General features: G+C 33.7%; 1 protein-coding gene across 1 annotated transcript in view; it reads right to left on the bottom strand.

Moving 5' to 3' along the window:
• The window catches only part of rib (BTB/POZ domain-containing protein ribbon), a 36,027-nt gene that overhangs the window by 1,503 nt on the left and 22,316 nt on the right, over window positions 1-12,208 (bottom strand). Inside the window, exon 2 of the mRNA XM_073991071.1 lies at window positions 22-1,319. Within this exon, the coding sequence (XP_073847172.1) occupies window positions 22-1,137 (1,116 nt within the window). The 5' untranslated portion in view covers window positions 1,138-1,319. The remainder of the gene's footprint in view (window positions 1-21; window positions 1,320-12,208) is intronic.

Here is a 12,208-nt window from a genome sequence, read left to right as displayed (position 1 = left end):
TGTTTGGTTTTATTCTCTTACCTTTTCGTTGCTGTAATCGGAACCATTGAAGCTGTGATTGCCAGCCTTTTCCATGTTACTGGGTGTGCTACTCATTTTCTCTCCCTTACCACCAGAAGCGGGCATCATCAATGGCATTGGTTGTGAAGAATCGGCGGGATTAGCTTGGGCCAAAACATTGCGCAAAATGGGGGTATCACGATTCATCAACATCGAAGAGATCGAGGACAACTTCTTGCGTTTCAGGGGATTCATATCGGGAGCAGACTCATAGACTGAACTTAACATGGCAGCAGCAGCAGCGGCGGAGGGTGACATGGCCCATTGTCCGTTACGTTCTGAGGCAGCGGCAGCAGCTGAGGCGGCAGTGGCATGAGTGGGAGTTTGTTGGGTCGATTGGGCAGGTGAGTTATTCGATTGAGCTGGAGATTTACTATATAAACTGGCATAGGGAGATTTGTAATTGCTGTAGGGTGGTGACGATGATGAGGTGGGTGCTGCTGAGGGCGAAATATTCGATGAGGTAGAGATCACGGAGGAGGAATTGTGATAATTTTCACTATCATTGTGTTTGGAATTGGATTGTGGTGTGGCTGCTGAGGAGCTCACCGAAGAGTAGGGGTTGCTGGGCGCTGTGGTATTGGCATAGGGGTTATTTGCAGATCTTTCGGCATGTTCTTCACTGAGTTTGTGGAACTTTTCCTTTAAATCGGCCATATCAAAGAGACCCTTGACTTCCAATTCTTCGGCAATGCGCATTATTTTGGGTATTTGACTTTGGGTGACATTCACCTCACCAGTATACATATATTCCAAAAGGGCACGCATTTCAAATGCCTTAACGCCGGGGAATATTATGCTACAGTGATCCATGGGCATATCTTGTAAGATGGATTGGAAATAGGGAGAATTGGCAGCCAATACCACACGATGGGCCTTAAATTGCACCTGATCATCCACGACAATTGTGCAATCAACATAACTCTCCACCTTGATAAGGGCATCGAGGATTTCAATTAAATTTGATTTGTGGTTATTCCAACGCAAACAGTACGTTTGACCTTCAGCGGCGGCGGGATGATGACCACCCGATGATGATGTGGCGGGATTAGAGCTGGCTACTGGTGGACCACCCATGTTGCTGCTGTAACGGTGGTTGTGTGTGGGTGAGGAGGGTCTTTGCTGTGACGATGGCAAATCGTTGCTTCCGGGAAAATCCTCTGGTGGGAAATTACCAAAAGCTTGATGGGCAAATTGTTTGCGAATTTTGAGAGCCAGTTTTGCGAGATTTATTTAAAAAATGCAATTAAAGGTGGCGGCTGTAAAGACAATAAAGGAAAAGGAAATTGTTAAAAATTAAAAATTAAAGAAATTTGAAAATATAACCTAAAAATTAAATCTTTAAAAATTTGGAAAAAATAACCTAAAAAATTTGCATATTTTAAATTGGAAGTTGTAGAGCATAATTTGTGTGTATATGTGTACAATTTTCCCTCTTATTTTTCACAACAAAAACATCCCCCATTCTAATGCTGCTGAAAGTTTTCAGCAAGCCGATTTTTTGCCTTTTTTGTTTTGTTTCCAGCTTTCGCTTCCTTGTTTTTTGGGCAAAATAAGCACGTTTTTGTGGCAGTTTTTTGCCCTCATAAAAAGTGGGGGTAGATTTCTTTAGAAATTTGGAGTTTTTTGTGTACAGGGGGTGAGTTTTGTTGTTTAAAGCAGGTTATACCAAAATTTGGCTACTTAAACACGACCAAGTATGTATTTTTTGGCAAATATGTGTGTATATGCTTATGTGCATGTAAATGTGCGTGTATTTTAATGATTTTCAAGTGCTTCTTAAATGACAAGGCCATATGTTTTGAATGGTCATAAAATTCCCCATAAAAAACGAGTCGCTGCCTTGACTTTAATTCATAGTTGCATGGCCACCCTATCTAAACAAAAGAGCTTCATTGCCAACCACAACTGCAATTGTAATGAGAGTGCATTTTGCATTGTTGTTGTTTCTCTTGCACTCACTCACTGTTCTCAAGTACGTTGAAAAAATATTGTTGCCATATGTTAACCATCCGTTGTAGCGCGTCGTCGGTCTTTGGGGGAAAAGTCTTGCAAATGTGACATGTGAGGAAAACTAAGGAAATTGTGCATGCATTTTCCAACACATGCCATGGCATGCTCAGCAGGGGCGTAACCAGTAGTAAGTGGCCAATTTTTTCCTTCTATTTTTAGAAAAAATTATCAAAAATATGGCGCCGAAAGGAGGCAAAAAACGGCATATGGTGAACAAATTTCCAGGGAATTTGAATTGAAAACCAAAAATGTTGGCGAAAAATGTTCCAAATAAAAATTGGAGGGAAATTTTTTTCAAGAAGAGGACAAGAAACAATTTTCTATTTCAATTTTTAATATGAAAAATAAAAAAGCAAATATTTAAAATTCAGACAATTTTCGAAAAATGTCTAAAATTTTATTGGATTAAAAATTATCTATTTAAATTTTTAATACGAAAAAAATTAAAAAAAAACTATTCTTAAAATTCGACAATTCTGAGAAAAATTCCAAAATTTTATTGTTTTTAAAGTGATAGAAAATTTCATTAACATTTGGATTAAAACGTAGAATAAGGCCATTAACCTTTCTCCCTTTCAATTCCAATAAAGAGCAAATTTCCAAAATTTGATATTTTTATTAGAAAATGATGAGCTATGCAGTTTTTTTGCATTTTTCTTTATAGGTAAATATTTGCTTGCCATTCACTTGCAAAATATCAAATTTCCTGGCTTCAAAAGAATGTAAATGATATGGCCCATAGAAAACCTGAATTTGTGCAAACAAAAATTGAAAAAACAGAAAATTCACTTTCAAAACTAAACCAAGCTGAGGGCATTTCTTCTTGGAGCATGACAAAAGAAGGCTGACAGCATTATTAATGGCCTGACAATGATGATAATAAAGATCAACCTGCCTGCCAACCCTCCCTCTACAACCTTGCAACGATCTTCCTTCTTTTCTCTCTATTGTGCAATTTTCAAAAAAAAAAAAAATATTTTTATTGAAAAGGAAATCTCATCAGGGGATAAATTTCTTGCTATTCTTTCTTTCTCGCTATGGACAAAAGATAAGAACGAGATTTTCTTTACACTGACGCCATCTAACAAAAGCAAGGAAGGGAGGAACCCTGGGGTGCACAGTCAGCAGCACACAAAATGCATTATTGATAAGGACAGGTTGGGCAATTGGAATTGTGGGAACCTTTTTTAAGCAGGTAGTAGGAATGCAATCAAGACACACATTATGGTGCAACAATTGTTGCACACAAAAAGATTACAACCGGTTTTGAAAAATGACACAATTTTTGTTTAAAAGGAGTCAATAATTTTGAAACCTTTGTCCACATAAGGGGATTAGATACAGAAAAAAACAATGGCAAAATTGGTAGCCCAAAAAGTCAAAAAATGTTGACACCTTAAGAAACAATAATTAATTCCTTTATTTTTATGAAATTTGGCAACCCTAATTGAGCAGAGAGAGCAAAAGCTTTAAACAATTAACGATCATTTGATTGAGAGAAGTACAAGAGCTTTCAAGAGAGTGCCAAAAACACAAGAAAACTTGCATTTTTATCACCAAAGCGCGCTGCTGTTGGATTTTGGATGCAAAACACGTTGTTTTTGTAGATTTTTTTCGGGGAGTAGTCAAACTTTTTTGAAGGTTACAAAATTTCAATTAAATTTACATTGTGTGAGCATATTTTCGAGATACGTGTCAATTTTGTTGTAATGAAGTGGTTTTTGCTGTAACCAAAAACAAAAAAACCGGTTGTGTGGCGAAATTTTTTACAACAGAAGAGCTTTTGAATTGGTGTAAATTTATGTATAGATTTACAATGTAAATGCAAAGAGTATTTCAAGGTTTAACGGGGTTGGGGGGTTTGGCTATGAATGGTTGGTTGGTTGGTTTGGTTTGGTTGTTTTGAAGTGGCGAGTTTGGCCAATCAAGGTAAATAGCAAATAAATTCAGATTTATTTTGGTTAAAGCATTGAAAAACATCAAAACAAAAACAAGGTTAAATGTAAAGTTGGGGTAGGGGTATAAAGGCAATTCTATTTTTTAAGCAAAAAATATAAATTAAAAATATTTTTCAAACGGAGTATTATTACTTTTTTGCATAGAATGCCTATTTCATTACTTAAGGTTTCAAAAATAGTAAAATCAATTTTGAAAATTGCTTGTAAACTAAATTTCCCTCCATGGGAAATTTTTATTTCTGTCACAAATTTAAAAATTCTTTTAGTTTTGGTCTTTTTGTAGTGAAAAGTGGCAATTTGCGATGAAATCTGAAATTTCCCTAAAAATTTCCCAAAAGGGAAATTTTTGTTTTTTAATGGAAATTACCATATTTCAATAAATTAAAGCTCAAAATCAAAGAATTTTTCAATTTTGAGCATAAATAAAAATTTCCCTTGGAGGGAAATTCGGTTTATAAGCAATTTTGAACAACTTTTTGGAAATTTTCAAAATTTACAACAATTACTTATGGATTCGAAGCATAAAAGTAATAATGTTCTCTTTGAAAAAGTAATTAAATTACTTTATATTTTTTATCTACCCCAAAACATTGGAATTTTATGCATTAACAAAAATCTTTCCCTTGCAGAAAAAACTCTTAAAAGCGATAATTTTTATTATTATGCATATACAATACTTTTCTTGGAGAGGAAATAAATATTTTCAAAAAAAAAAAACTCATATTCAAGAATTAATGAAAAAGAGGCATGAGCAAAAATTTCCCCATATGCTAAATATTTTCAATTTTTCTAATTTTTAGTTTTTAATGCTTTTTCAGTTTGTTGTAAATTATTTCCAGTTTTTATATAATTTCCGATTTTCAAATATTTCAATTTTTTCGTTTTTCTAATATTTTTCAAATTCTTGAAATCGTTTTAATATTTTTCTAATTTTTTTCTAGCATTTTTCAATATTTTCCTACTTTTTCTAATACATATTTTTAGAGTTTTTGCAAAATACCTATTTCCATTTTTTTTACTATTTTTATTCTTTTCAATATCTTCCTAAGTTTTTAGCAATTTGTTATACTTTGCTTTTTTCAAAATCTTCTTAAAATATTTCTTTATTTTTTAGCATTTTTTTTCAAAATTTTCCCAAAGTTAAGCTATTTTTTATATTTCCCATTTTTCAAAATCTTCCTAAATTTTTCATAATTTTCAAAATTTTTTAGAATTTTTTTATATTTCCCTATTTTAAAATCTTCCTAAATTTTTCAAAATTATCATAATTTTTTAGATTTGTTTTTTTTATTTCCAATTTTTAAATATCTTCCTACATTTTTCAAAATTTTCTTAATTTTTTAGAATTCTTTTATATTTCCCATTTTTCAAAATCTTCCTAAATTTTTCATAATATTTTAGAATTTTTTTTATATTTCCCTTTTTTCAAAATCTTCCTAAATTTTTCATAATTTTTTTAGAGTTTTTTTCCCATTTTTAGGATTTTTTTTCAAAATTTTCCAATTTTTTTTTAACAATTTCCTAAATTTTTTTTATTCAAATAATTATTTCAAATATTCAATATTTTTAATTTTCCAAATCTTCCTAAATTTTTCATATTTTATTTTTAGAATTTTTTTCGCATTTTTAGGATTTTTTTTTTCAAAATTTTCCTATTTTTTTAACAATTTCCTAGATTTTTTATTCAAATAATTATTTCAAATATTCAATATTTTTAATTTTCCAAACATTTTTTTTAATTTTTTTCAGAAATTTTCCTAATTTTTTTCTTTTTTTATATATTTCTATTTTTAATATTTTTCTATTTTTTAATAGGCTATTTTCCTATTTATTCAAATATTTCCTATTTTTTATTTTTTCAAATATTTCCTATTTTTTTTTTCAAATATTTTCCTAATTTTTTAATATTTATTTTTTTAATTTTTTTTTTTCAACTTACCTTATGTGTTTTTTTTTATTTTTGTTTGCTTTTTATAGCTTCAATATCAAATTGAAAACCACAAAAATTTCCGCAATTTTTATCTCTTCTTTTTTTGTGAAGTTTTTATTTTTATGTTTGTGTTGGAAATCAAAATTTTGTACACACACTCAAGTCAAGCCGAAAAAGTAATAAATTTTGTTGCAAATAAAAAATATTTTTGGAAAAATACTGAGTGTGGAATGTTCCAATGTTGTTGCTTAAATTTTGTTGTTTTTGTAAAATTTTTTTCTCTTTTAGTTTTTGTTCCAAAAAATTGCACTTTGAAAAACACTTGTTTTTTTAATTTTTTTTTCAGTATTGGAGCGGTTAGTAATCCTCTTGTGGTACTCTGGGTGTTTGGTAATCCAATTATGATTTCATAGAAGTTTTTGTTTTGTTTATCACTTGTTGGGTTTTTGCTGTTCTCTTTTTTCTAAATTTTTCTTTAAGTGTATGATTTTTGTTGTTGTTTTGTAGTTTATAATTCACTTAAGATTTAGATTTTTTTAAGTTTAAGATTCGAATTTGTGAAAAACTGCGACACCGTTGCGTTGTTGCAGATTCGAGAGCTCGAAGTGGAATAAATGTAGTCTGCCAATGCATGCATAAAGTCATTCATACACGCAGCCAGTTATCACCATTTGAAAAACGCAGCAAAAACCCTCAAGATTCTCTCAGAGTCCCAAGAAAACACAATAACAAAAACCTCGCACACACAATCTGTCCAGTCATTATTCTCTATTCCCTCACAATGGCCAAGAAAATAGGGGAAAATCGTTGAGAACAACAACAATTATCACACACACCAAAATACGCGCACACACATCACATTCTCCCTCCCTCTCTCACGATGTAAGAAAATCTATTCGCATTGGAAAACGAGGGGAAGTTGTAAAACTGCACATTCAACGCATGCCCTTTACAACAACAGCAATCAAACACAAAACCCATTACCCACAACCTTACTTGTGCTCTTTTCTAATGCTATGCTCACCCTCTCTTGTTTGCTAACTTACAAAACTGTGATACTTTATAACAGTTTCTGTTAGCCGAACAGGGGAAAATGCAATCATGTAATATGCCAACAACATTATGTGCCTGAGGAAGAGAGAGAGAGAGAGAGTAATTTGCTTTCTCTTTTTCTCTGTTTTAAACCATGATCATGCACTTTCTCCTGCCGTCATGTAATGCAGTTTTTGTTTTTTGCTTTGCTGAGATGTGGTTTTTTAAGGGCCAGGTTTTTTCGTTGGTGTTGTATTTTCAACGAAAAAAAGATCTAATGGAGAGCATTAGCTAGAAAGAGAGAACATAACCAAAAAAATATACACACATGTAATACATTGCGTATAAAGTGCGTAAAAAACCTAAGCATTATTTGTCGGTGTTGTTGTTGCCTTATGTGGTTGTGCTGTTTTGTTTTGTTGCGTCTAAGGGGGGCACCCACATTTGCGTAGACCGTAGACCGACCAGAGTGCGTTCACATTGTTTTTTCGTTCATTAAGTTCGTTGCGTTTTTTTTACACAGCACATTTTTTTTCTACTTCAAGTAGTTGTAGTTGTGTGTGGACTCTATTATCACTGTCTCACTGACTGCACAATTGTTGTTGTTTGTGTATGCGTTTTTTTATTGTACAGTCATTTTCTCTATCACAAAGTAGTGGTGCTGTTTTTGTTTTTTTGCTTCTTCACATAAAGCCGGTTTATGCAGGTTTTTTTATTGGAACGCTAAAAAAGGGTTCCGTCCGTCATATTTTTTTCTGCTGCTTCTTGCTATGCGTTTTCCTTCTTCTTTCTAATAGGTGTGATTATTTTTTGTTATTGTGGTGGTGAATTTGAAGAAAAAATACGAAAAATAAAATTGGATTTAGTGTTGATTTTTTAATAAAAAAAAAAACATATTGAAAATTTTGCAGTTGATAGTGATAATTTATATTTTTTATTTGATTTTTTTCCAATCTTCTTTAATGCTCTCTTTACAATTGTTATTTTATTGTTATTGTCAATTCATTTAGTTAAATTTGATCATTTATTCATGTTGTTTTTCTTTTTCCCCCTTTATTTTGGTGGTTATTTTTTATGGCTGACTCAATTGCATTTGAAAAAAAAAATAGCTTAAGGGCTTCTTTTTGTAAAAAATAGTTGTTTTGATGAATTTTAAGTATCCACCAACTACTTACTGATGATAATGAAAAATGTTTACATAAAAATGCTGGTAGATTTATTTAAGGTTTCAATTATTCCAAATGCATTTACAATACTTTTTATTTGTAATTCGAATTATCTAAAGCAAAAAATTGGCTATACCTATTGGGATTTGAGAAAATGTAGAAGGGCCTCAATGCTGCTAAATGATCCTTGGAATGACGTGGCGAATAATAATTCATGAATTATCAGCTCCACGACCATCCTAGGGTACATTGGATCTCTTATCTCCAGTCCCAATTTAAGAAACTTCAACAAAAGAAACGCACAAATAAACTTTAAATGGTTGTGCAAATCCCTGGCCCATGAAAACGGGTATGATTAGCTCTATGGAATGTATGTATGTAAATAAAGATGCTAACTAATTTTCCATTCAACTTGCATCATAATCAGATTACAAATTAAATTAATTTGTATTTTTTATATAAAACAGTCAAATAATATGTTTTGCAAAGAATATGATTTTGAAAGGTGTAATTTTGATGTTCTTAATTCCGTCTTTAATAATAGGTGTGTACGATAACTTTCCCAGCAATAATTACTCAGTCAGTTCCAGCAACCTCTCTCAGTGAATTTTACTCTCTCAAGCAAGAAAAATTGCAGAAAGTTATCGAACAGCATTTTGAAAAAACTTGCAAGAAAGTCAGCTGTTTCCGAAAATGTATGAAATTTGTTTTTGTTTCTTTTGAAACCAAACGGAACAAAAACATAAATATTAAAATTTCCTTTTACTTATTTAATGCTTTAATCCTATCCACAACGCTTTAGAAGCAAAAAAATTTGCAATTGTGAAATTTTCTTGGTCAAAAATGTTAACATTTCGAGTTGTTTACATTGAACAGGTGATTAAAAGTCAGTTGATCAGACTTGCAAATTTTTGCGGAACAAATTTTCCCAGCAAAAATTTGCAAGTTCTCAGTCACGAAACTCTCCAAAAATCTGTCCAAACTCGCTCTCTTTATCTGGATAATTTTGTTATCGAACAGCATTCAGTAAAAATTTGTACGAATTTGTACAAATTATTGGGTTATCGTACACACCTAATATTAATTGTCAACAATAGGTCTGTACGATAACTCAAAAGTTTGTACAAATTTGTACAAACTTTTACAAAATGCTGTTCGATAACAAACTTCTTCAGTAAAAGAGAAATGAGAAGTATTTGCAAGTAGTTACAAGAACTTACAAATACTTTTTACTTGGGAAGTTATCGAACAGGCCTAATAGTTGTGTCTTTTTACTTTTTCAGTAATAATTATTCAGTAACTTCTTTTCAGAGAGTAAGAGAGATTTTACTCTTTGATACGAAAATAGAGAAAAAAGTAAAAAGACAGCATTTAGTAAACTTTAGCAAGATAACAGTTGATAACCAAAACAGAAACATTGGCGCCAATGCATGAACGAAAAAATAACTCCAAAGCAATGAAAAAGTTCTTCAATTTTTAACAAAATAAATAGAAAATAATTAATATATTAATAAAATAATCAATAAATAAACCTGAATCGTAATATTTATAGTATTTTTCCACAAAAAATAAGATAAACATTGAGCAGCTGACCATTTGCAGATGATTAAAAAACAGCTGATCGAACTTGCTAAAAGTTGCTGGGAAAAATTCTTTCAGCAACTTTTAGCAATTGCTCAACAAACAACTGTCAAACTTGTTCTCTCACTTCGCTCTCTTTTACTGAACTTTTGAGTAAAAAGACAGCATTTAGTAACATTTTGTAATAATTATTACAAATTATCACGTAAAAAGACACACCTAATATGTGTGTTCGTTTACTCAAAATTTGTACGAATTGTTACTGGAAGTTGTTCGTTTACTCTTCAGTACAATGCAAAAAACCTTAGTCGATTACAAGAATTACAAATACAGATACAAATTCGAGTTTTGATGTTTTTCTAAATTGTTAAGAGGACTATTACCTATGGGTGCTACCGTGGTGCAATGGTATGCACACCCGCCTTGCACACATAGGGTCGTGGGTTCGATTCCCTGGCCAAGGAACATCAAAACTCTTTTCAACGGTGGCAAAATACCCCTCAATAATGTTGGCGACATTTCCTGAGTATTTCAGCCATGTAAAACTTCTCTACAAAAGTGGTGTCTTAGACACGCCGTTCGGACTCGGCGATAAACTGTAGGTCCCATATCATTGAGCTAATATGAATCGGGGTGCACTCATTGATATGAGAGGAGTCTCCCTTGTCCTGTATGGGATGTTTGTGGAACAATTACATTACATTACCTATAGCCGGGTGACGTATAGGATGGAAGATACCAAGGAAAGGTCCTGACCGGCTTTAACATGGCAGAGCCCAGGATTTACCTTGGTCCATCTTTCATCTCAAGTGGACACTGACCTCCCCGTGGTGTCACCTGGGGAACTGCATTGAACACCCGTTAAAGGTAGTGAGCTAACATGTGCCGCGCGTTCACCCATAAAAACGTTAAAAACTTGGGTTTGGGCGTTAGGTTAGCCTACTATGAAAAAACGAAGGAAAAGAAAAACAAACCCCTCTAAAGTTGACGAACCCCGCAAACGTTATAAGGACCATGATCTGCGAATCTGCACCTGGAATGTTCGCACTCTTTATAGAGAAGGTGCAGTCTTCGCATTGGCAGACGTACTTGAAAAGTACAAGGCCGATATTACTGCCATACAGGAAATACGATGGATTGGGAAAGGCGTCACAACAACACCTAAAGGTGATGCACTGTATTATAGCTGCCATGACGTAAAGCATGAGTTTGGTTGCGGATTTGTAGTTGGTCGGAGGTATAAACATCTGGTCTTTAGCTTCACCCCAGTGAATGAAAGACTCGCTACAATTCGATTAAAAGTAAAACTCTTCAACATCAGCTTTATTTGCGCTCATGCTCCCACTGAAAACAAGGACGAACAGACCAAAGATATTGTATTTTACGAGCGCTTAGAAGAAACTTATGACCGTTGCCCTGCCCATGACATTAAAATTATACTAGGCGATTTTAATGCCAAAATTGGAAAGGAGAATATCTTTGGCCCAACAGTCGGGAAATTCAGTCTCAACAGTGAAACATCTGACAATGTTATGAGGCGGATAGACTTTGCAGTTGCAAGAAACATGGTAGTTAGCAGTACCAGATTTAAGCATGACGATATTCAGCCAGGTGCCCTTGGCTGTCGCCAGATCAAAGAACAAGTAACCAAATTGATCATGTTGTGATAGATGGAAGACATTCATCGAGCGTGTTGGATGTACGATCGTTCCGAGGCGCAAACATTGATTCGGACCACTACTTTTTGCAGCAAAGGTACGCACCAGATTAAACGTAGCAAACAAAGTGCAAACAGACACAACACGGAAGTTGGACATCGGTAAGCTGCAATCACAACAGATAGCCACAGCATACTCCACTCAACTGGCCCAACTGCTTAATGAGAGCACTCCTTGTCCCGATTATATATCAGGACAATGGCAAAACATTGCCCACTCCATGCAAACAGCCGCAAAATCAGTACTTGAATACCGGAGACCTAAACCAAGGAATCCATGGTATGACCAGGAGTGTCGTGCTGCTACCGAAGAGAAAAATGCGGCATATAGGGTTACTTTACAATCAGTAACAACGCGTAGCGCACGAGAGAGGTATTGGGAGAAAAGGAGAGAGGAGGAACGTCTTTCCATGCAAACAGCCGCAAAATCGGTACTTGGATACCAGAGACCTCCACCAAGGAATCCATGTTATAACCAGGAGTGTCGTGCTGCTACCAAAGAAAAATGCGGCATATAGGGCTACTTTACAATCAGTAGAGATATCGGGAGAAAAGGAGAGAAGAGAAACGTCTTTTCCGCAAGAAAAAGAGGGAAATGGAAAAGCGGGAGTGTGAACAAATCGAGATGTACAGGAGACAGAATGAAGTCCGAAAATTCTTCCAAAGAGTGAAACATCAAAGTGATGCCTTTGGAACTGGCACATCCTCCTGTAGAGACCAGCAAGGTAATCAGGTAACTGATACAGATAGT

This window comes from Musca autumnalis, unplaced genomic scaffold (assembly GCF_047663935.1).
Source record: "Musca autumnalis isolate F117 unplaced genomic scaffold, ASM4766393v1 scaffold_5, whole genome shotgun sequence".
NCBI classification, from domain to species: Eukaryota; Metazoa; Arthropoda; class Insecta; order Diptera; family Muscidae; genus Musca; species Musca autumnalis.
This window is presented reverse-complemented; position numbering and strand designations above follow the sequence as displayed.